General features: G+C 34.0%; 4 protein-coding genes across 14 annotated transcripts; 2 read left to right on the forward strand and 2 right to left on the reverse strand.

Annotated features, from left to right (window-relative positions):
- Positions 1-553: 553 nt before the first annotated feature.
- Positions 554-5,678, reverse strand: LOC123899840 (EKC/KEOPS complex subunit Tprkb-like). 4 transcript variants are annotated; one of them, XM_045951077.1, is made up of 9 exons: positions 5,529-5,595; positions 3,752-3,813; positions 3,560-3,657; positions 3,384-3,450; positions 3,037-3,159; positions 2,863-2,946; positions 2,688-2,774; positions 2,470-2,603; positions 554-673 (listed from the first exon to the last, which is right to left on the reverse strand). In XM_045951077.1, the coding sequence occupies exons 3-8, from the start codon at positions 3,634-3,636 to the stop codon at positions 2,517-2,519; spliced, it is 525 nt and encodes a 174-aa protein (XP_045807033.1). In that variant the 5' UTR covers positions 3,637-3,657; positions 3,752-3,813; positions 5,529-5,595; the 3' UTR covers positions 554-673; positions 2,470-2,516. The 4 variants fall into 4 exon arrangements, with proteins under 4 accessions (XP_045807033.1, XP_045807034.1, XP_045807032.1 ...); XM_045951078.1 differs by lacking the exon at positions 554-673 and adding an exon at positions 1,122-1,420; XM_045951076.1 differs by lacking the exon at positions 554-673 and having other exon boundaries at positions 2,367-2,603; positions 3,752-3,810; positions 5,529-5,678.
- Positions 5,679-5,788: 110 nt separating this feature from the next.
- On the forward strand, positions 5,789-8,540 carry LOC123899835 (probable fucosyltransferase 8). The gene is made up of 3 exons (XM_045951068.1): positions 5,789-6,026; positions 6,123-6,212; positions 6,463-8,540. Exons 1-3 carry the CDS (start codon positions 5,846-5,848, stop codon positions 7,944-7,946), a joined length of 1,755 nt encoding a protein of 584 aa, XP_045807024.1. The 5' UTR covers positions 5,789-5,845; the 3' UTR covers positions 7,947-8,540.
- Positions 8,541-10,617: 2,077 nt separating this feature from the next.
- Positions 10,618-12,533, forward strand: LOC123899836 (probable fucosyltransferase 8). Its single transcript, XM_045951069.1, has 2 exons — positions 10,618-10,908; positions 10,995-12,533. Exons 1-2 carry the CDS (start codon positions 10,662-10,664, stop codon positions 12,458-12,460), a joined length of 1,713 nt encoding a protein of 570 aa, XP_045807025.1. The 5' UTR covers positions 10,618-10,661; the 3' UTR covers positions 12,461-12,533.
- A 1,050-nt stretch (positions 12,534-13,583) lies between these two features.
- Positions 13,584-17,672, reverse strand: LOC123899837 (ABC transporter C family member 13-like). Of its 8 annotated transcripts, none has more exons than XM_045951072.1 (5): positions 16,210-17,672; positions 15,012-15,159; positions 14,337-14,614; positions 13,959-14,063; positions 13,584-13,875 (listed from the first exon to the last, which is right to left on the reverse strand). In XM_045951072.1, the coding sequence occupies exons 2-5, from the start codon at positions 15,129-15,131 to the stop codon at positions 13,800-13,802; spliced, it is 579 nt and encodes a 192-aa protein (XP_045807028.1). In that variant the 5' UTR covers positions 15,132-15,159; positions 16,210-17,672; the 3' UTR covers positions 13,584-13,799. The 8 variants fall into 7 exon arrangements, 4 of the variants coding, with proteins under 4 accessions (XP_045807028.1, XP_045807029.1, XP_045807027.1 ...); XM_045951073.1 differs by having other exon boundaries at positions 15,437-17,672; XR_006805742.1 differs by having other exon boundaries at positions 13,584-14,063.
- Between the last annotated feature and the right edge of the window lie 6,724 nt (positions 17,673-24,396).

The raw sequence follows: 24,396 nt of genomic DNA on the forward strand, positions 1-24,396 counted from the left end.
ATAATACTTTGAATTTTAAGTTGCGTTCAATATAATACCAAACAAACACATGATCATATTCCAAAAATAAAGAAAGTTTCTTTGTAAAACACCACGCCGAAGGACCAGTTCATTCGTGTAGATTATATCGATGACCACCAAACCAGAGAGAGAGCACTTTAATAAAGTGGAAACTTAATGGAGAAAGGTATGAACAATGACAAAGTTACTCTCCACAATCAATCTGCAACAAGATTCAGCCTCATCATGTGCATGGCAATAGACATAAAGGAAGCATGATAAGGGATTAAATTAAAGTTCCCCGAATCTCTGCTCTCTACTCTATTAAAATCTGAGCTTACTTTAACCTTTGAGATGGCCTCACAAATGCCATCCATATCATAACTCCACTTCACTTGTAAAAGAAAAAGTATGATCGGGATTTATATGACCAATCTAAGCATTAGTATTTTAATTTTCTCTAATACTAGTACATTGTCATTTTTTTTTAACTTTTAATATTCTAAAAATTTGTATCACATTCTTCAACAATTGGAATAGTATTGTACCTGTCCACAAATCCTAGCTCAACCGGCAGAAATGCTGAAATTGCTAGTGTCGGACGTCAGAATCGGGGTTCGAACCCCGGTCACTCCACTTTGTGTGTGAGTTTTTAATAACTTTGTCATTTCGTCTATCAACAAAAAAACAAAAAAGAGTATTGTACCTCTGGACCAAAAAAAAAAGAGTATTGTACCAAAAAACAAAAGAAAGGAGTGTAAAGGAGAAACAAGAGAATATTGAGGCTATTAATGATTAGTACCATGTGGCAAAGATACCCCAAATAATACTGGCCGAGGTGATCGCCCCTCTATTGCTTAAGGCACGCTCTATGCTAGGATTACTAAGTGGTCGGTCAGTTTCAACCCTTCGTTCGGTTACACGCTCCATGGCCACTGAGCGTCTAGCCTTCCATACAAATGTGTACAATATTCCCCATCACTAGGGATTTATAATCCACCAAGCGTCAAGCCTATCAGGCGTTTCCACTCACTAGCTATGTCCAGTCCAGTATGCATCAACACATTTTGAGATTTAAAAATAAAATAAACAGCTATGCTATATAACGCGAATGTATTTTTAGCGAATTTTCACGAATACGTATTATATACTCTTTTTTAGTGTACTCTTATACAATACTCCTATACTACTAACTACTACTCCTTGTTGTTTTGTTAAAATATACCGTCACAGTTTATTAGAGAACTGCAAGTCCTCTAAAATTCAAAGTCCTAATTGTTTTTAAGGTGTCAAACTGTCAATAGATAAACAAAATCAAATTTTATGCAAATTATTAAAACTCCATTTACACAAGAAATGCAGCAAACCCTTTCTGCTCCCACCATCATGAACCAGAAGTGATTCCAAAAGTTACAATGCCCTGTAAGTTTCAACAGAACACCATATCAACCACAGTCCTGCAAGTTTTGAGCTTAATTTGTTGAACAACCCAGTAAACATTGAACAAAAGAGTAAGAATCACCACGGATACAATTCACCAATCATCTCCACGGATACACCCTCAAACCAAAGACTTTCCAAACCCAATTTGTTATCAAAATCTTCACTTACCAAAACCCCATTTTAACAGTTCTTTCAAACAAGCAAAAAACAAAATCCAGTGGAGAAAAGAGGCAATCCTTGAGAGGTGATAGAAAAAGACCTCAATTGATTACAAGAGTTTAGGAGAGAAATCATGAAAGAGAGAGGAAACAACCAGTCCAAAATCTGAGAATGAAGATTTTAGATGAGAAAATTTCATAGGGAAAAGAAGGGGTGTTTTGACTAATAGGTGACACGTAATTCGCTACACTTTCGCGATAAGAAGCATTTCTCTAAAATAAAACTGGAACAGATTAAATTGTTGAATATGATCATACAACAACCATAACATAAATCTAAACAATTCTAACAGTGCTTTTTTAACTTTCACCACATCTCAAATTCAGAGTACATACATACAGTATGGGACTCCCTCTCTTCCAGTTTCGCAACCGATCTTTTATTTTCTCCGGTAATCAAAGCCTGAATTCTCTTTTTAGAATATCAATGATTTAGAAATAACATATGATATAAAGAAATTTTACCCAAGAGACTTTGTATGAGATGTTACAATTGAGGACATGGTTTGAACACTTAGATCATGTCTGGAAGCATCCTAATTTTGGAGAATTGGAAAACTATATTCATTTGTGCCGTTGGTTTGTAAAATCTAAAAAAGCACAAGCCTATCCTCTTGTTTATCGTGTGATAACTCTTATTCTCACACTTCCTATTTCTACAACGACTACAAAGTGTTCTTTTTCAGCTATATGAATAGACTACAGTTGGCAACAAGATGGAAGTCAACTTCATAGATCAAATGATGCCATAATATCTCATGATAAATAATGTTTAATGATAAATCCACTAAATCTAAATCATTCTTACACAATAAGGCTAGAAGCTAAGCATACAAGCAGATCACAGTCATTCTTTTACAAGGCATCACGAGCAGCTATACGGCAAGTTATTGCATCTGCAAGTGATGATATTCCAAGTTCCGAGGCAGATATCTTGTAATGCTGAAACATAACAAATTATTGAATATGCTAGTTGGCACAAAAAAGAAAAATGCAAATTAATATAAGAGCCCTCACAACACAAACCTTTTGTATTTGGGCTTGGTTAGCTCTCCCTTCCAGCTCCTCCAGATCGATCTCTTTTCCAATGACGAGTTTCTCTATGGCTTTTATCTGGTAAAGAGATACATATATCATTTTAGCTATGTGAGTGACAGGAAAAAGAAAAAAGGTCCAGTACTTTATTGTAGAATCTTGTCACCTCATCAGGAGTAGCATCAAATCGAGCAGCAAGGACATAAGTTGTGGTTTCAGAGATACCACATCTTTTTAAAGATTCAGTAATCTAGTCACAAGACATGTTGAAATTAGTAACTCTAATTGGAAGTGTGAACCATAATAACATGACAGGTAAAATAGAAAGAGATAATTTTACATGTTTGGACCCTGAGTAGTTGTAAACGAGCTCTGAATGAAGAGTTCGTGTGGTCAAGGAGTCCCGTGACTTGAGGACAAGTGTCTTGTGTGCAGCTGCTAGAAGAGGGAAAATATCTGGAATCTGGTGCATTTGAGAAGGAACAGTGGTAACATGAGAAAGAAGCATTGTAAACAGTGGTGGTTAAAAATATACGTAGGTAGAAGCAACAACATGATTAGGAAGCTCTGATTACTACCAACATAAGAGGAGCATGTTATGAGAGAGAGAGAGAGAGAGAGAGAGAGAGAGAGAGAGAGAGAAGGAAGTAAAATTAGTAGAAGAGAATAATAATTAATAATACAGACAAGTGAAGCATTGAGGAATGCAAGTTCTGGGTCCAATGTCCCAGCTTGCATAGTTTCCAATAGTTCCCTGCAAGAATAATAATAATAATTAAGTTGAGCGAAGTTTGGTATATACGCAGTATATATATGAGCATACACAGAACAGAAGTTAATTCGAAATGGCTGGAAAGACAAACTTAGAATTGGTGACGTCTGTGTAGAGTGCGAGATAAAGAGAGGATGATGTTCCATTTACATTCATCATGACCTTCATAGCTGCGTTTGAAGAATCAATCTGTAAGAAAAAGAAAGAAAGTAAAATAGTTAGAGTTGAAAAATGAATGAATCTTCTGCCCAATTCCAATTGGGATCGATCGATGGATGGATACCTTTGCTGCGTTTTTTGTGGTTTGAAGAAGAATCTGTCAACAATCAAAAGCCGTCTGCTCTGCTGGAGACAAGAGAAGAGAAGAGAATAGGGTTTTCCAGTCATTCATTATTAGGGGTATTATGGTAATTGTACAACAAATAAATAAATAAAAGAATAAAATAAAAGATTTTTTCTACCCACACCCCAAATAAATCTAGTTACACCCAAATTTCATCAAAATTTAATCATAATACCAAAACTGTCATTTATTTAAACTTTTAAAAACAATTTCTCATCTTTTATTCTATTTCTAATGCTTCTACTTCACTACTCTCTCTCACATAAACTTTTCTCTCTCACAAATCTCATTGATGTGTCATTCATTTCAATTAAAGATTGAATTTGAAGGTATTTTTTATTAAGAGGTTAGTGAGTTTATACTCATTCAATTTTATGATATTGTCTATTTATTTTTTATGGGAAATTTCATGATGATTTCCTGCATAATTGCATAGGTTAGTGAATATAAATTGAGTTTACATAACCTAAGTCTAAATTTCATGTTTTCTTGCACGATGAACTCCTAACATAGTAAATTTTATGTTTTATTATTTAGGTTAGTGAATGTAAACTGAGTTTTCTTGCACAATGATCTTGCACGATGAACCGCTAATGCTAAATTGTAAATTGAGTTTACATAACTTATGTAAAGTAAACTTAGGTCAGACTTACATCGGTGGTTTAAGGGTTTAGGTTAATTAAGTTTACGTAAACTTAAATAAACTCAGTTTACATAAGAACATGTAAACCGAGTTTACATAACTACGTAAACTCAATTCATTCACATAATCTTATGTAAACTCAGTTCACACTTACATTTCGTTTTAGTTTTTTTTTTTAATCTATGTAAACTCTCATTGCTTATAGTATAGATTTCTACAACTTACACATGATTTTCAATCGATTTAATTTTCCTTTTTCTTTCTTTCTGTAGAAAATGGACATGGAAAATGAAAATTTTGCCGCACCTAGAGATGGAGTGGAACCTCAAAATGCACAATTAGTAGATTCTGCAGTTGTATTTACCACTGACAAAGTGTTTGCTAGACGTGGTGATTTATTGAAATGGGCTAAAAAAGTTGGGAAGGAAAATGGTGTTGCGGTTGTGATTTATAGGTCTGAAAGAGTCACAGCAAAACCTGGAACAAGGAGAAAGCTAATTCTTGCTTGTGAAAGAAGCGGAAAGTATAGGCTTTGGAAGAACCCTAAACCCGTGAGGGGTAAGTGCACTAAAAAGTGTGAGTGTTTATTAGGATTCTTTCTCACATTATTAATTATGTGATTGTTCCTTGAGTTCTAAATTGTCCACAAAGTGGTGTGCCGAACCAATTTAAAACTATTCCTTACTTCTTCTTTTTTTTTCAATCTAAAACCATTGAAACAGAGTAAATAAATTTGAAAGGTACAATTTTAAGGTTCTGAAAGGTGCAATTTTTCTTTTAGAAGCTATTACTATCAATTTTCAATTCATTGATCAACCATTTTTGTAAGTAAATGCAATGGTATAGGTGAAAATAATCAAGCTGATGACATCAATTGGGAAGGATTTGGATTTAGTTTAGCTCCAACAAATTACATGCATAACCAAGTTAATTTGAACAAAAGAAAAATTGAATTCATGTTAACCACTTCAAAGCCAAAAAATAAAAATCGAGAGATGGAACTCAAAATCAACCTAATTTGATAAGGAACTCGCAGCAGATTCACAATTAAACTCAAAGAAATGGCAAACATACCTTTCAAATTGAGTTTGAGAAGTGTAGATCGAGATGAACGTGACGGCGACGACAGCTTGATGTTTATGGTGTGAATTAAGGAGGCAGGAGATGGAGGCAAGAAGAAGGCTTAAGGTTTTTCTTGGATTGTATTGGAAATTTAATTAATTTATTGTAAGGATATTTTAGTCAATCTGGGGTGTAAGTAGAGTAGAAAAAATCAATCAATCGATCAATGAATCAAAATAAAATAGAAATTGACACAACACAACACAAGACAGGGAAGATCTGAACCCACCGACCCACCCGCGCGTTGAAGAAGACAGACAGATTGATTGATGGATAAATTGAGATTATTGTTACTTGTTCTGGCTTCCATAACAACAACTCTCTCTATTTTCACTCTCCTCCTCATTCACCATAACAACTACTACAACTCTATCTCTCTTTTCAGCTTCAAATCTGATGAACGACCCAAAGATCACAACAACATTATTATTGTTACAGACTCACCGCCGGGTCAGTCACTCTATCTATCTATCTATCTATTCACTAAGTCTTTAATTCATTCTTTTAACATTTTATTTTCTCTCTTATTTGTTGTCTTCTTGTCAGAAAATGTTACGGGAACCAACTTTCAATTACAACAACCACCTCATCAGACTCAGAGTAACGCCGCATCACAAACAGTGGCTATCATTATTGGTTAGCAGCATTATTACACTTTCTTCTTCTTTTTCTTAATTTCAATATTCTTCCTTACTTACATATACCATCATCATTACTGCTTCTTCACATTAGTTAGTTAGTTAGTTCAGATATACACTATAATTAATGGTACTCAAAACTACCATAACTTAGGGTGAGAGTGAAATCAACATTATTACAATTTTGGATTTAAATTTCTTATACAATTAATTATCATGCTTATTTTATTTAATTTCCACATCTACAGCTCCAAAAAATGATTCCCTTGAAAACCAAAACAAGGATACTACATCTATTATATCTTCTTCTACTACCATTCCTAATAATGACCGATTCCTTGATGGACTTTTACTTTCTACATTTGACCCACCATCTTGCTTGAGTAGATATCAATCTTACTTATACCGCAAACCTTCACCTTATAAACCTTGTGCATATTTGATATCCAAGCTACGAAACTATGAACTTCTTCATACAACTTGTGGACCTCATACCAAATCATACGCCAAAGTCACAAAAAAGGGTACAAAAAATTTTAGCAAAAATGATTGCAAATACCTTGTTTGGACACCTTCCAATGGATTGGGGAACAGGATAATAACCTTGGCTGCAGCATTTCTTTATGCTATCCTTACAGACCGGGTTCTACTTGTCAAATTTGGGATTGACATGTTTGGTCTCTTTTGTGACCCATTTCCTCATTCCTCCTGGTTATTGCCCAGGAACTTTCCATATTGGAAAGATCATAAACATATTCAAACATATGAAACCATGCTAATCAATAGCAGCAACAAAAACAACAGATCAAACGAACTTTTGCCGCAATTTCTTATTCTTAATCTACAACACTCCCATGATGCTCGTCATAACAACTTCTTTCATTGTGATCAAACTCAAGGTCTTCTCCACAAAGTTCCTGTTCTCATTTTGTCGTCGGATCAATATTTTGTCCCTTCTCTTTTTATGATTCCATCATTTCAACAACAACTAAGCAAAATGTTCCCTGACAAAGACACTGTTTTTCATCATTTGGGGCGTTACCTTTTTCAACCATCCAATGAGGCATGGGAACTAATTACCAGGTTCTACGAGGCGCACTTAGCCAAGGCAAATGAGAAAATTGGCTTGCAGATTAGAGTATATAACACTCACCAAGTACCGCATACAACTGTTATCAATGAAATTCTAGCCTGCACCCTTCAGCATAAGCTGTTGCCCGAATTGGACGCGCAGAAGACAGCAACATCTCATTTGAAGAAGCAGACATCAAAAGCTGTTCTAGTGGCATCTCTATATTCTGAATATGGTGAGAAGCTGAGGACTATGTATAAGGCAAATACAACTGTGACCGGTGAGGTAATAAAAGTTTATCAGCCAAGTCACGAAGGGCGTCAAAAATCAAATAATGACACGCACAATATTAAAGCATGGACAGAAATATATCTACTGAGTCTGTGTGATGTATTGATTACAAGCCCCAAGTCTACTTTTGGGTATGTTGCCCATAGTCTTGGAGGTTTAAAGCCATGGATTCTAAAGAGGGCATATGGGGAAACCATCCCAAATCCACCTTGTCAACGAGCAATGTCCATGGAGCCTTGTTTCCATTATCCTCCCAAATATGCCTGTAGGGCCAACAACACAGTTGATTTTACTTCCCTTTATCATCACATGAAGCATTGTGAGGATGTAAAAAGTGGATTGAGGTTGGTTAATGCTAATCGTAGGTAACAAATTAACATCGTTGGTCCATGTTCGCTCTAACATTTCACTACTCAACTTCATACTTCTATGTTTGACCGTATTTGAGGTCCTCAAGAACAGTGAAAGTGTTATTGACTAGTAGAAACTGTTTCATTGGAATGGTCCCCTATTCCTAGTTCAGTGAATTGATGGGAAACCTCGCATGACTGAAATCCTCTGCTTGTGCTAGTGCTAAGTAATCTATTGGTGATGAGATGATACACAAATGAACCTCACACGACTGAAGTCCTTTGGTAGACAAGTTATCTGAGGCTTGCATGGTTATGCTTAACTGCTATTTGTTGGACACCCCTTAATGTGACTGGTATATTGTCTCTCTATTGAGCATTATTTTGAGTAAACCAATTTGTGTAACATAAATTCTTAACTTAGTTACTGTATTTTGTGTCACTGGTTTTTGCTAATAGCATTGTAATTATATTTGTGTGCTCTGAATAAGATATAGCTAGTTCTGGTTCGAGTTGGGATTAATGGAATATAAACATTATATTCTTAACTTGTTTGTTAGCTTTAAGTTTGGATTTGTATCTTTTTACGTCAAACACAATTTTTCCACTCAAATTTATGTTCCATCTCACTTTTACCTGATAAATCCACCTTCACTTTCAAATTACTTTGAACTAAAATCAATTTGACAAACTGTGAAACACGTGATAGATACTCCGCCTCTTTAACTATTTAGTCTAGGGTTCAATCCCTAATATAAAAACAAAAGAACCAAATACACTTATGAATTAACATAAAAGCTTATTAATTTGTATAAACCGTTTTTCATAAGCCAAAAAATAAGTCTATCCAAACGGTTTGGATGCGCCGAACTAAAACAGAAGACTATGTTGAGCTGCACAAGAGTATAATAACATCAATTCTAGAGGCAAAACATGCCGATTAAGTCATGTTTTCAAAGAGAACTTCTTTTCGAGTCTCCTGACTTTTCTTGCGCGCTCCCGATATTCCAAAAATACCCCTCGCTAAAGGGGGTGAAAATATGAAAGTAAAAAAGAAAACACTTCGCTGCTTAAGTAGCAAACTCAAGGGGGTGCAAAACTGAAGAAAAAAAAAAGTTCGCTACTTAAGTAGCGAACCTTATAAAATCTAATATTTTTGTCTCCTTCACCCTTCCTTCACCCCCTATGAAAATGTTTTTATAAGGGCCGCTAACTAAAGTGCAAACTCAGTTCGTTACTTTAGTAGTGAACTATGTTTTCCCAGGTTTTGCACTTTTACACACTCGTTACCTAACCAACGAGAGGGATAAAATTGGAAACTCGTAAGAAACTCAGGGGATGCGAAAAGAAGAACTCATTTCCAAATACAGCCATCACTAACATACTGTTGGTGAAGAAAACAGTCCTTGAGTGTGTTGAAAGCCAGAACATTAAGGGTCCGTTTGAATTGACTTATTTTTAAGCTTATGCAAATAAATAAGTTTTTATATATTATTATAAGTTTTTCAAGGTAGATTATGAAAAAACATCTTATAGAGATACAATTTTTGTTAGTAAAAACTTATAAATTAAAATAAAAATTTATTTATTTGCATAAACTATTTTCATAAGCTCAAAGATAAGTCAAATTCAAACGGGCTCTAAATTAGTGGACAAATAGTCACATCGGTTCCTTCTGCACTCTAGTTAGTAATGTAATAAAATAAAATAAAAAAACAATAGTTCTAATGCTTAATAAATAAGAAAGTCTCATTGGGAAAAAGGCATTAAGAAAAGAGTTACCCATGGGGGAGAAGTTAGAAAGGAAAAAAACTGACAAAAATATAAATTATGAAATATGAAATATAGTACATTTAATGCATTGGGAAAAGAATATTTTGTCACCAGCAAATCACATATAGGATAGGATCATATTTGATTTTCTTTAAAAATATATATGGAAAAAAGTATGCCAATCAATATCAATAAATATATACTTGATTTCTTTTTATTACAGTATATACTTGATATTTTTTAACCATATATAAAACGGTGGTTTGCAAAATTATATTTACAAGGACTGATTGCAGCACATAATCTTCTCCAGGTACGTAATTGTCTTGCTCTCAACTTTGAATTCAAATTGTTGAATTTTTTTGTTTCATGTTTTTTCATGTTCGTTTTTTTTTTTTTTTTTTTATAAACATGGTTTGTCTGAATTCACCATCTTTTCGTTGAATTTGGACAAATCAAGGAAAAATGTGCATAGTACATTTTCAACTTTAATGTGATTGTATAATACACAACGTTATTTTTTAAAAATATTTGATAAGACTTATTGATCCGATGAAAAAATAAGTTTGTACTTGGTGCAAGAGATGTTTCCACCATAAAATTGCAAAACACGACTAGGAATTGAATTTTACATGAATATATATTGTAAATTGGGCACTGTTGTATTTTTTTTTTATAGAATGCACTTGAAAATCAATATTGAGAAGCAAATTGAAATTCTGCCTTCAAAAAAAATATTGAGAAACTAATTTTATGGCTTTTTGCATTATAATACACTAAAGTCAAGAACATTAGTATCAATTTGTTGCATTGCTTTCAAACAAAGTCAAGAACATTTCTTAAACCACTATTTATTAATAATATATAAATAGTGAGAGATTGATCATATATTCATCTTCTTGGTATTGAAGGGGATAGTGGATGCTAATTACAAGTCATTGAAGCCATCATCATCATCATCATGGTATGGTTGGAGTTGAGTTCAAATGGGATCAGAAGTGCTTGTTTGGTCATCTTTATCATATCATTCTCTATACTCATATTAACACTCACCTCCAACTTTGGTCATTTTGAGTTGTTTTCAAAAGATATAAATGGAAGAGGTCAAAATTTGACAACTCAATGTTTGCCATTGAGATCAGGAATAATATCCCAAAACATCACAAATAATGAGTTGGAAACCAAAAATTCTACAGAGTCAAATATAGGTAATATCCATTTCTATAGCTTATTATGTTGTAAACTTCAATATGATTGATATATGAAAATATATTTAACATGTCTAAATCTGCAGGATCAACAAATAGTTCCTCCTCATCAACTAGAAATCATGCTGATAAATTCCTTGATGGACTTATACCTTCTGGATTTAATAAAGGATCATGCTTAAGTAGATATCAATCCTACTTATACAGAAAAGTATCACCTTATAAACCTTCTCCATATCTCATATCCAAACTTCGCAATTATGAAGATCTTCACAGAAGATGTGGACCTCATACTAGAGCTTACAAGAGAACCATGGTACATCTTAATAGTTTCAAATCCAATGTTACTACTATTGGATCATGTAAGTACATAGTATGGACACCTGCTAATGGCTTAGGGAACAGAATTGTTAGCATGGCTGCAACATTCCTTTATGCAATCCTCACTGACCGCGTCCTACTAGTGAAGTTTCAAGATGACATGGTTGGCTTATTTTGTGAACCGTTCCTCAACTCATCATGGTTATTACCTAATGCTAAAGAATTTCCTTTTAGTACTGACGACAATGGAAAAAAAGATTTTGAAACATATGATATTGTGATGAAAAGGGATAGGGAAAACAATTCAAAGGAATTATTATTACCGTCGGTTATGCATCTCAAGATAGAACACACAGATGATGAACATGAAATGTTTTTCTCTTGTGATCATAGCCAACATCTTCTACATAAAGTTCCAATCTTGATTTTAAGATCAGATCAATACTTTGTACCTTCTCTTTTTATGGGTCCATCCTTCGGTCAAGAGCTTAGAAAAATGTTCCCAAACAAAGAAACTGTTTTTCACCATTTGGGACGCTACCTATTTTTCCCTTCAAATGATGTATGGGGACCAATCAAAAGGTTCTATCAAGCATATTTGGCCAAGGCAGATGAGAAGATTGGAATCCAAGTAAGAGTATTTTATCCTAATATCAGTTCACACCAAACAATCACAAAGCAAATTTTGACCTGCGCCCAAAAAAATAAGATACTGCCCAATTTTGCCCCAAAAGATTCAAAAGAATCTCCACGGAAAAATCAAACTTTGAAGTCGGTTTTGGTAGCATCTTTATATCGAGAGTATGGTGAGAACCTTAGAACGATGTATTTGAATAAACCAAGTGTTACAGGGGAAATCATAGGGGTTTATCAGCCAAGTCACGAAGAGCATCAAAAGTTTGGTGATAACTTGCAAAACAAGAAAGCATTGACAGAAATGTATCTTTTAAGTTTATGTGATGTTTTGGTAACTAGCTCTCTATCAACTTTTGGGTATGTGGCTCAGAGTTTGGGAGGCCTAAAGCCATGGGTTCTTTACAAATTACAAGACAACAACCTCCCAGATTCGCCATGTGTGCAAGATGTCTCTATGGAGCCTTGTTATCATATACCTCCTAAACTTGATTGCATGGAGAAACCTATAGATGATGATGTTGGTAAAGCTTTTCCTTACATGAGGAGATGTGTGGACTATAATTTGGGTGTAAAGTTGGTCAATGATCTTCAGTAGCTATTAATATTTTATCCTTTTTTTTTTTTTTTGCAAGATTTTAATTTTAGTCTATGGTGACATCAAAACTATTTTAGGCATTATTTTTTTTTTGTAAATATGATTTTTTTCATGATCTTAAACATTAGAATATTAGATAGAAGAAACCCATTTGATTTATTTTTTTGGAATTGAGATCACCTAGTTGAGCCGGTGAATCAACCTATAGTTTTTGTTGCATAAGGTGGCAATCAACTTCATATATTTGTTATCATAGTAAAGGTTAATAAATTTGGAGAAGTTGAAACAAATACAAAAATAATTTCACTTTACATAGTTACAAACAGATTGTTGTTAATTTGTTATACTTCGACGTAGATGACGTCTAGCACGGTGTCACAAATCAATGTAAAGAAGGACAGAGCAAATCTTGTTTGCCATAGAGAAGTATAGATCAACTAGATCAATCATGCTTCTGGTTTGCCAAACGAGATTAGCCCTGCCACATTTTGACAGCTTTTAATTAAAACTAGCATTTTGATCAAGCATATTTACTTCAAAGTTTGGTTTCAATTTAAAGTCTGTATCAATCCATATGTATTTATTGTTGTATAGCAGAGTAATTTTTTTAGCAGATTATACTTATTCTTAATCATTGATAAAGTGACTATAATATTTATGTTTAATTGATACATAAGTAAGACATACTCTTTCTTATTATCGCTTTTTTTTTTTTGGTACATATTCTTTTTATTGCTTTTATCTATTGCAAATTGGGCCCTGTTGTATATTGAATCAATATTGAGAAGCTAATTAGCTTTTGTTATTAGTCACTCCATCTCAAATTTTTAGTCTTTTTATTTTGTCTCAAAACTTTAGTCCTCTTAAGAAACCAACGCACATTTAGTAATACTTTACCATTTGTACAATTACAAAAGTTAAAACATTAATTAAATATATTTTCTCTTTCTTAATAAAGTAAGGGTAAAAATGACTTTACATATCATTTTCTTAATTTCCGTGCAAAACTCCAAAAATGACTTTACATATGCATTTTAAAATTCAATTTATTCCAAAATAATTGATTTGAAGCATTATAAACTCATATTTCTTACTTCACAATCATGAAGAGTTCTGAACCATACATTATAACATAAAAATTCCAAAGTGTTTTTACAACTTGAAAGCTAAAACAAGCAGAGTGCTTAAATCCATGAAAATGATAATAAGCAAAACAAACACCTGAAGTCTACTGTAGATATACCAAAAGGGCAATAACAGAACTAAGAAGAAGACCTACAGAGAACCAAAATATAAAAATATACTGATGATGGATAAAGTTGTTGCAAATTTCAAAATTTCATAGTTCATAAGAAAAACAAAAAATATTATGAATACCTGTACGTAAGATAAAATAATTGCAATACCCAACAGTCCTACACAAAACATTATAAATCATGAAATCTACAAATTTCATATTTGTATAATCTTCTAAGGCCTGTAGTCATCATATTCTAACCTATTCAGTATTCTTCCACCAGGGGTCTGATCAAAGAATTGCCCAGGTGCATTGATAAGCTTGCTGAGTAGTCTATTGTGCACCTTAGTTGCCGCTTGTAAGCCACTAAATGCAAAAGAGAATGCCCTCACTAATGTGAAAAGGGAATTCATAATACAAAAGAGACATAGTATAGTCTGGGGCATTAATTATCATCTCAAAGTTAGAAAGTTGCATTTAATATTAGTAGCTAACAGTGACTAATGTTATGAGCATCAAAAAAGAACTTTCAGTTAAGCTTGATTAATATTTCCACCGTGATCTTTACAGGATGATAGTAGGGGATTCCAAATTACAAAAAATAAAAGGAACTCCAAATTACAATGTGTTTATACTCACTTATACACACCAAGTTCAACTTTTCCCTCCTTCCTCAACTCAACTTCAATTACACCATCTGCTCCCTCTAGGGAATCCATGATAATTCTATCAATAAGAGATTGCTCCTTGGATATAGAAGAATTTGTGCTGCAAGATTTCTGATTATGTGAAGTTGAATCCATTTCATTCAATGGGGAGAATGCTGTATATGAAGAAGTTGGAAAGTCAGCTGAACTTCCCATCCACTTTAAGTGTCCTTTGTTCAATACAACAATCATATCAGCAGAAGATATTGCCTGCATATAAATTAGACACGTCATTATGCTAATCCTTATAAATTAGACACACACATACATAGGAGGAATCAGATTATATCGGTGTAACACATTAACTGTTATACCATTAAAAACTTTAGATACAATATGTGGTTGTTGATGATCCAACTGTTTAAAAATAACTATATATTACATTGCTTATTTGTGTCAGATTTCAATAAGATTTTAAACAAAAATAAGTTTAGAATAAAATAGTTCTTATTTTATATTTTTGAAAAATGAATATAACACTAATATTGATATATCTCATGATAGGTTAAAAAAAATTGGACTACTTTAAAAATGTTATATATAAAAATTTGGCGCGCGCGTGCACATACGCACACATAAAATAATTGTGAAGCGACTACACAATAACCTGAGTGTTGTGGGTACAGAGCAATCGGGTTTTTCCCTTCATAAGAGGACCGAGAATGGCATTGTGTAAGATCCACCGAGCAACTTGTACATCAACTGAACTCAGGACATCGTCAAGCATAATAACATCTGAGTCATGATACAATACCCTGCCAAATGGACAATAGTTAGTTCTTTTTCTTCAGCATAATCAAGGCTTGGTGATGGAGGACTTGCAGAGTTCAAGATCCAAAAATTTGATAGCTAGATTATTGTGAGTCATAATAGCAGGAATTGAATTTTGTCGGAGCAGGGAGCAAACCATCAACAAATCTTAACTTACTCTTGGAAATTATTCATAGCTTTACTGAGCATACAAAAAGTCAGTAGTGTCTGTCATCAATAGGAAAAAAAGGGAAACAAAACCCCAAAGAAAATTTAAATCACCTCTATGACTTGTGATAAAAGACTATCAATCCCACCCAACACAAAAGGTCTTTACTGAGCATACAAAAAATCACCTTCAAGTGCACAAAAATAGAGATACTGAGAGTGCTTGAAAGGAAAATCATTAAGCAAATAATTGACCATATATACAAACTTGACTACTTCAAAACAAAATAAATCATGTGAAATTAAAACCACCCCTTGTATTGTTGCCAAGCTTGTTGGCATTACACAGCTCTAGCAGAAATTCTAATTTGAGAGAAAATGAAGATCAAAATTAAATACTGAGTGCAGCATTTTGCGATTAAGAACTAGGACAAAAGGGGTGTATTATTATACATACACTTGTCAAACTTCAATAGTAAGACATAAGTTGAAACAAGTGGGCTTGGATATTATACATTTTTGTTTGCAAAACCACTGTGAGATTTCATAACATCTATTACTAAGTCATGAAGCATGTACACGTCGAGTTAACTGATATGGATCATTAGAAAAACAAATGAACGGTATTATACACAAAGGTACATATATTTCAAGCAGAACTTAATGAAGTTCAAAAGGAGATACATAAGTGTAAAATACATGATAATAGAAACAAGATCAATTTGAAAATTGAAAAAGTGTAAACCTTCAAAATAAAATTCATAAAGCAAGATCCATATCACCAACCAGCTTCTTAATTTGTCAAATACATGATAATAATTATAATTTGAGCCGTTGACAAATCACTTTGTATACAACGTAAAAATCCAAATAACACAGTCATATACCTCTGGGTTAAAACAAGAAAAACAACTAATTATTTAATCCTCGAATTGAAAGAAGGCTTTCCTTGTAAATTCCTATATCACAAGTGTTTTCCTCTCCTTTAAAACCAATCTCCTCGACTATTTGAGTGCTCAAATCAAGCCAAGCTAGTTCACCATCTTTTTTTCTATAGAAAATATATCCCTTCTTCCCAACTCCAATTAGGTTCCACCGATAAGAAGGTATGGGGTCAATAATAAATAGTTTGATCCATGATTCCTTCACACCGAGTTGACCCAAAATTGATATCTGTAAAGTAGTATCGCTGTTATTATCTGAGATCAAAGCAATTGACCCATTTAACACCATCAAGTGACGTCTCTTAAAGATTGAAAAATCATGTGTTATATAGAGGGCGTCATCAAAATTTTGATCGAAGGGTGTCATAAAGGTCACCTCATGACTCAAGTCAAATGAAAACACAACCATTTCAAACCTTTCAGATCCACTTTGTAGCAGCAAATGACACATTCCATCCAAGTACACTGTTGGTATTAGGGACGTATAATGAAAATCCAAGCAATCAGGCATATGGATGTCGAGTATCCTCCAAGAGTTATTAGTTAGACTATATATCTCAAACAAGGGGTCACGATATATTCCATTGTCATTCTCATATCTTAGGTCCCAGTCAAATGATACATACTGAATCACCTTAAAGTCATCTGTAACTTTGTCATAACCAAACCCATGAAAGTTATATCGAGTGGAAAGGCCAAATGGATGTGGTAGTCCGGATTCATCAGGGCTAGGAGGAACGACTACAAATTCATGGGTAGCCGGATTCCACAATACAAATCGGACCTTATTTAAATCTCCTCCTGGACAATAGTCCATGAGACAAAGAATGCCGTTAACACTAGTTGAGCCCAGAATCGCAAGACAAGGGGGTTTATCCAGTTGAAAAGTAGGTGGGAGATTTAATTTGAGTGTATTTTGAAAAGTGTGATCAGGAGGGAGCAAAAGCAATTGATTTTCAAAAATGCGATCATCATCAGGATGCATGAGGAGAAATGTATGATGGGAATCATCATCATCATCATCATATGTATTAGATATGAAATTGTTGCGAAACATGGTGTTGAAATGAGAGTTTTGAAACAAAATGGACCATGATTTGCGTACGCATCCAAAACGCTTCAATGATTTGATTGGAAGTTTTGAAAGAATGTAAAATGCAAGATCATCGTGTATATAGTTGTTGTTGCTGCTAACCTTGTTTTTGACGGTTTTGATTTGGCTGTTGTTAATAACAGACTCCGCTTCTCCCAACACCTTATCTGAATCCATGTGATGATTCTTTTGATTACTCATCCAATGATTTTGATGGAGGCGCGTCTTATAACGTGATGCCGGCCGGCGAGAGCCTTGCTACAGTGGCGACGACGACGGCGATGATTGTAAAGAAGTTGAAATAATGATTTATTTTTTTTGTTACGAAATACTATGATAATATAATATCCTCATTTTCACCAATATGGTAACTTTTTTTTTTTTTTTTTTGACAAAACCAATATGGTAACTAATTAATCATAATCTTCGCCATTTTTTTTTTGACCACCAATAAATATATAAATATATTTTTTAAAAGCATGATTTTCACCAATTAAGAGATTCTATTTTTCCGTCAAATAAAAAAGAGATTCTATTTAGAATTTATTTTATTTGTTTGTAAAACCAATTAATATAATTCTTATTACGGCATATTTTCTCTTTTTTCAACAATTAAACCTTCACCGTGCCCCCTGCATATTTGCTTCAAGCTCAAGCAGAAAATTTTGATTACAGACACAAATGGCATATGGCCATATAGACTCATTTACAAGGTGCTTTAAATCCATAACTAATCATTGTTGAAATAATATATGGACCGTTCTTGAAAAATAAAATGTCACCAAAAAAATTAATTCCAAAATATTCTATGTGAATTATCTTTATTGAGATTTATTTTATGTAAAATACCGATCATTGAATTAAACCATAGAAAGTGCCAAAGTGGGTAAGCCATGAGAGGGAGATAGTAAGAGAGAAAATCGAAGAGTAAGAGTATTTTCTTATTGATGAAGATAATTGCCAATTACCTAAATAAAATTATCTACACAAAATTACCATGCGACTCATTAACTTACTAAGAAATAAATATGAGCCTTTAGATTAAATAAAATTAATGATTATGATTTGATGTTAATTTAATTTTGACACCTTGATGTCAATTGATCATAACCCTAGTAAAAATATCTGTATATAAATGTGTATATTATATTAATAAATGCGTATAAATATAGTTCCAGATATAAATTAAAAAAAAAAGTTTCACATATTATAAACTAGTATCTGGATCCGTGCCAAACACGGGTAAAAAATAAATTTATAAAAGAGTTAAAGAAATTTTTCATCTCTATAAATATTTTAAATTTTATTTTAGTCCCTATATTCTTTTTAGCGTATTTTAGTCCCTATATATATTTTGTTTACAATGAATGAAAATCGAACCCAAGACCTATAATGTAATATCCAAACCCCTCACCACTAGACCAAACCTAGTGGTTTTCACAGTCATATTTATTAAATATATATAAATCTATCTTGCAAAATTTTAATTGTTTTTAACATGGGATGCGTTAAATATCAATTTTTAAGTTTGTGACGCTTAATTCATCAAAAAATAAAATTTGGCATTTAAAAATTCTTCTTTTGTTAAAAAATTTATCGAAATTCTCCTATTGAAATTTAGAATTTTTAATAAAATATGAGTTGACTTAAAAGCAGAGACTAAAAGTCGTTACGAAAAATAAGACAGATGAATTGACTTAAAAACAGAGACTAAAAGTCATTACAAAAAATATTTGAGAACCAAAATTTGTTAAAAAAAATTGTAAAGAGTAAAAACGAAATTTGAGATATTTATAAAAATAAAAAATTTATTTAACTCTTTATAAAATTTGCAATTTTTTAATATAAATTATAAAAGATGTCTTTATAGTCGTAAAAAGTCAATAATGAAAAATTGTAGATAAATAGTGGAATTATCATGAACGTCAAAGTTTCATATTTTTATTTATGACCACTAAGTTAATTTTCATAAACGATCATTTTAACGTTCGTCAAGTGGAATCATTTTGTCCACATAAGGTGGTGGATATGAGAATTTCAAGTTTAACACATGCTAGAGTTATTCGTATCATGTGACAAAGAAGCGAAAACTTAAAATGCTAGAGTTATTCGTACCATGTGACAAAGAAGCGAGAACTTAAAAAGCTATGCTTAATTAGTTGAGTCTAAAATTAATCCTTTACTTTTTGTAAAAAAAAAAAAACTAATTTTTTATTTGAGTAAGACTTCCATGATCATGTGACCATATAGACACATTCACATAATTTTTTAATTATTTATAAAATAATTAAGAAAATAAAATGAAAAAGTAAAATTTTATGAGTTCAACTAAAAGAATTATAGTTAATCATGTGACCATATAATAATAATCTTTTTTAACTTGTCCAAAAGGTGGAAGTTATGAGGATACTTTTGTGGTGGATTCACCGGGGTGTTGGGCTAATATGGTCTTAAACAAATATTTAGTGAATTTTACTTTTCGCGCCCCTTGGCAGTCACGAGCGTCCCCCGTTAATCCCAAAATATCCCCCTCGCTGTTTACGACGCGAGTGTACAAATTTGTAAAAGTAAAACACCGTCGATCGCTTGGTACATTGCGAACGATGTGATAATGTAGGGTTCGCTTTCCAAGTAACGAACGTGTCGGCAGTAAAAACACAGCCCCCAAGCAGTCAAAACTGATTGCCACGTGGCTAATTATGATTGGCTACGAGGGAGGTGTGAACAGTAGCTCAACCAATTAAAATGCAGCAAAATTTCTATAAAAGGGATGCATTTGTGTGAAAAAAATTTACACCAAAACTCTCTTCTTCCTCTTTCACTCATTAATTCACTTAAAATTTTATTTGTATAGTTTTTATTGTTAGTTAAGTTAGTTTTGTCATCGTAGTTGTCAATGTTATGTTGTTTTGTCACAATAGTTGTGAATGTTTTAGGAATGTTATAAGTAATCGAAATAGGTGTTATGTTGTATGTTGTTGAGGTTTTCCCATCTGTCAACTTTTCGGTTTTATTAATTTTTTATGTAGTAATTTATTTAGGAGTTATATGAGTAACCGAAACCGGTCTTACCTCGCTTAAAGTTGGGTCTATGCAAAACTTTTTGGATCAAACTACCAAAGTTTTGGAATGGGTCCGTTGGTTGAGGCTGTTTATTGTAATTTAATTTTTTTTGAGAAAGTTATAAGTAATCGAAACGGGTACTATCAACCTTCATATTTGAGCTACGCAGTTGGGACTTTAGCAGACACAAATGAGACTCTCCCATGGATATTGAAAGAGAAATAGGCCCGTATTTATAAGTTTCATTTCGACTCAGGTGGGGATTCATCGAAGGTTTCAGCTGAAGATGAGAGGACGAAGAGGAGATTGAGATTTATTAGTTTATTAAATTGGAAATGAAAATGCTGGATGTAATATTCGAAATGGTGTAAATTTTTTGTCTAATTATTAAATAAAACAAAATTTTGTATCTCTGAAATTTATTATTTTCGTACATAACGGTCGCTACCTTGAAAGCGAACACACAAATAGTTCGCCGCCGTCTGTACTGCGAACACCCCCCAGTTCGCTATTTTAACGGCGAACGACATCATTGTTCGCCATTGGTCACCCCCTGGCGAACACTCCCTAGTTCGCCACCTTGAGAGCGAACATCCAAACGTTTGCCATTTACAGAGCGAGCGTACTTAATGTACATCAGGGAAGAAGGTTGTGTTTGCTTGCATAATCCATCTAGGAGAATACTTATTTACATAACATTAAATTAATTAATATCCAAATAATTCCAAAGCATCAAATAGAAACAAAATAAAACGACCCGAGTTAAAAATAACCTTTCCTAGTGCTGACTACTAGAACCGGGTCTACCCTGATTCGGTACAAGTGTCAAAGTGTATGCAGACTAGAGTTCGGTGTAAACACGAGAGCCGTTTCGAACTTCATCGTTGTGCATAACATCATTGAGTATGTTTCGGATGCTAGCCAATCTACCAAGCATAGCAGCATCAGACTCAACATGCATAGGCTGCATCAGACTCGCGGGGATACAGACGATGTAAGGATGTGATATCCTGAAATACCACGACATGTATCCGGGGGAGGTGTCTGGCGGAATAGTAGCGCGGCTGCCAAGCATATCATAAGTCATAACGTGATTCGTGTAATTGCGCCAATGCTCATCAATACGATCTGCCGTGTCGAATATATTCGCAGTGGAATCTGGATGAAGGGTAATGGTCTGCACGTAGCCAAACTGTCATAACACCCGCTCTGGTAGATACCTTACTTTGATCGGCCCACACCTGATCCAACCAGAGTACAAAGCTATATCCTCAAAGGGGCAAACATCTCGGTGGTCCTTGTAAGGAGTCCATGTGATGTCATGTGGAAGCAACCAATCCATCATTTTCCGCATTGCCATCTGGCTTGACTGCCTCTTTGTCGGATCATATTTGGTAGCTCGGGGGTATTGTTGTTGGTATTGCGTATCCAAAGACCCTCCAGTGTCCACAAAATAGTCGTAGATCCAAGCCTGTAAAAAAAAAAACATCAATACAATAGCATACAAAGGTTAAAAAAAAATTTAACCGACTTAAACAAATAAAGTTAAGGTATATAACTGTACCTGTAGCAGCGTCATGTATTCAGCCACATATTTGCAGGATGGAACAATGGCGTTTGTCAACTCCCGGTAAAGGAACGCCAGGGCAGCAGTGCCCCACGCATATGTGTGAACCTGATCCAGGTCTATGAAATACTTCAAGTATGTCAGGTCCACGTTGTTGTTTGCCTTCTTAGAGAAGATACTGGTTCCAACCAACAACAACAGGTACGCCCTCGTAATATATCTCTTATACCTATCAAAAAAGTCCTTATCACCGTCCACCTCAACTTTGTTGACTACTGGCGTGTGTTTTTCGATGAGTTCCTTCAAATATATGAACCTTGCATGTGCACCCTTGGTTGTTTTAACCTTGTGCTCAGCTTCCTCCCGAGTTGATCCTATATGCTTAATCATTAGGTCAACACCCTCAGTTTTGGTCGGGATACCTTTATGGTCTAGTAGACGTCCCTTAATGGGTAGATGCAGAGCTTCCTCCCAAGTTGATCCCATATGCTTAATCATTAGGTCAACACCCTCAGTTTTGGTCGGGATACTTATGGTCTAGCAGACGTCCCTTAATGGGTAGATGCAGAAGACTGTCATCTCCCCGCTCGGCATATGGAAGCTATTGGTCTCCCCGTGCCATCGCTCCACAAAGGTAGACAATAGCGCGGGATCAAGAAACAAGTATCCAGTTAGTTCCAGCCCATACAATCCTATGGTGTCCATGGTTGCTTGCCACCATTTGAAGTCATTATCAAAATAAATAATCGAATTCATCTTTCCCCCGTTGCTGACCGGCGCTCCATAATCATACAATACTGACATATCCAACGGCCCTCTGCGAACCTTCATCACCTTCCTGTACCATCTCCTCCTCCTCCATCTCACGCACTACATCTCGCCCTAAATCTCCATATTTGTAGCCTCATGCTTAGGGTGAACAGTCTCAGCAGCATCTAGCATAGCTGGATCTTTCCGTGACCGCTTCTTCGGAGGGTTCTGATCCGCCTTTTCCTTCCTGGTAGATGCACTAGCCTTAGTGGCACGCTTCCCTCTATCAGCATCTTTGGATGTATTTCCCATATCTAAACATCACAAAAAAAAAACAGCAAATTAAACCAAGATGTTTATATATTTTTAAGAATTTAAATTTGACTATGTAAAATAGTTTTACATAATCATCCAATAAAAAACAATTAATTTGACATGTCACATAAAAGAAGTGAGTCTTAGAAATGTGTATTGGGCCTAACTCATTCTTACAAAACCGACTTATAAAGTGAAGATTGCTTCCAGTTTATAAACACTTAGTCAAGCTTTAAGGTGTTAGGCGGCTACAGAGCCGTTGAACTGAAAAAGACAAAATATGGCGACGGCAAACGGTGCTGTAACGAAAGAAGAGGAGTGACGGTGCCAATTCGAGCAGAGACTACAGCGAGGGTGACAGTGCGGCCGAGCGGTGATGAGAGTGAACCGGGTTATCGCGGCGATGCTGCGCTAGACTGTTTTCTTTTGGTTTTCTATTAAAAAAATATTAATATTTTGGGACAGATCTCAACCAATGGGATTTTTTTTAACGCAATTCCAATTGAAAAATGAATGAATCTGCCCAATTTCAATTGAAAATTTGTAAAGGCTTAATAAAATGGTCCTTAAAAATATTTTTGGTTTTAGATTGGTCACTTTAAAAAAAGGTCCGAATAGATTTCTTAAAGAAAAAAGGTCCGAATAGGTCCCTTAAATACATCTCTATTAATCAGTTTGGTCATTTTTTTTTATGGGACATATTCAGACTTTTTTTTTTCTTTAAGGGATCAATTTAAAACCAAAAATATCTTTAAGGGACCGTTTTATCAATTGAGCCAATTGCAAAACATGACTAGGAATTGAATTTTACATGAATATATATCGTAAATTGGGCACTGTTGTATTTTTTTTATAGAATGCACTTGAAAATCAATATTGAGAAGCAAAATGAAATTCTGCCTTCAAAAATAATATTGAGAAGATAATTTTATGGCTTTTGTGTTATTATATTGTTTTAATTTTATGGCTTTTTGCATTATAATACACTAAAGTCAAGAACATTAGTATCAATTTGTTGCATTGCTTTCAAATAAAGTCAAGAACATTTCTTAAACCACTATTTATTAATAATATATAAATAGTGAGAGATTGATCATATATTCATCTTCTTGGTATTGAAGGGGATAGTGGATGCTAATTACAAGTCATTGAAGCCATCATCATCATCATCATCATCATCATGGTATGGTTGGAGTTGAGTTCAAATGGGATCAGAATTGCTTGTTTGGTCATCTTTATCATATCATTCTCTATACTCATATTAACACTCACCTCCAACTTTGGTCATTTTGAGTTGTTTTCAAAAGATATAAATGGAAGAGGTCAAAATTTGACAACTCAA

Source organism: Trifolium pratense, linkage group LG7 (genome assembly GCF_020283565.1).
Source record: "Trifolium pratense cultivar HEN17-A07 linkage group LG7, ARS_RC_1.1, whole genome shotgun sequence".
In the NCBI taxonomy this organism is placed as follows: Eukaryota; Viridiplantae; Streptophyta; class Magnoliopsida; order Fabales; family Fabaceae; genus Trifolium; species Trifolium pratense.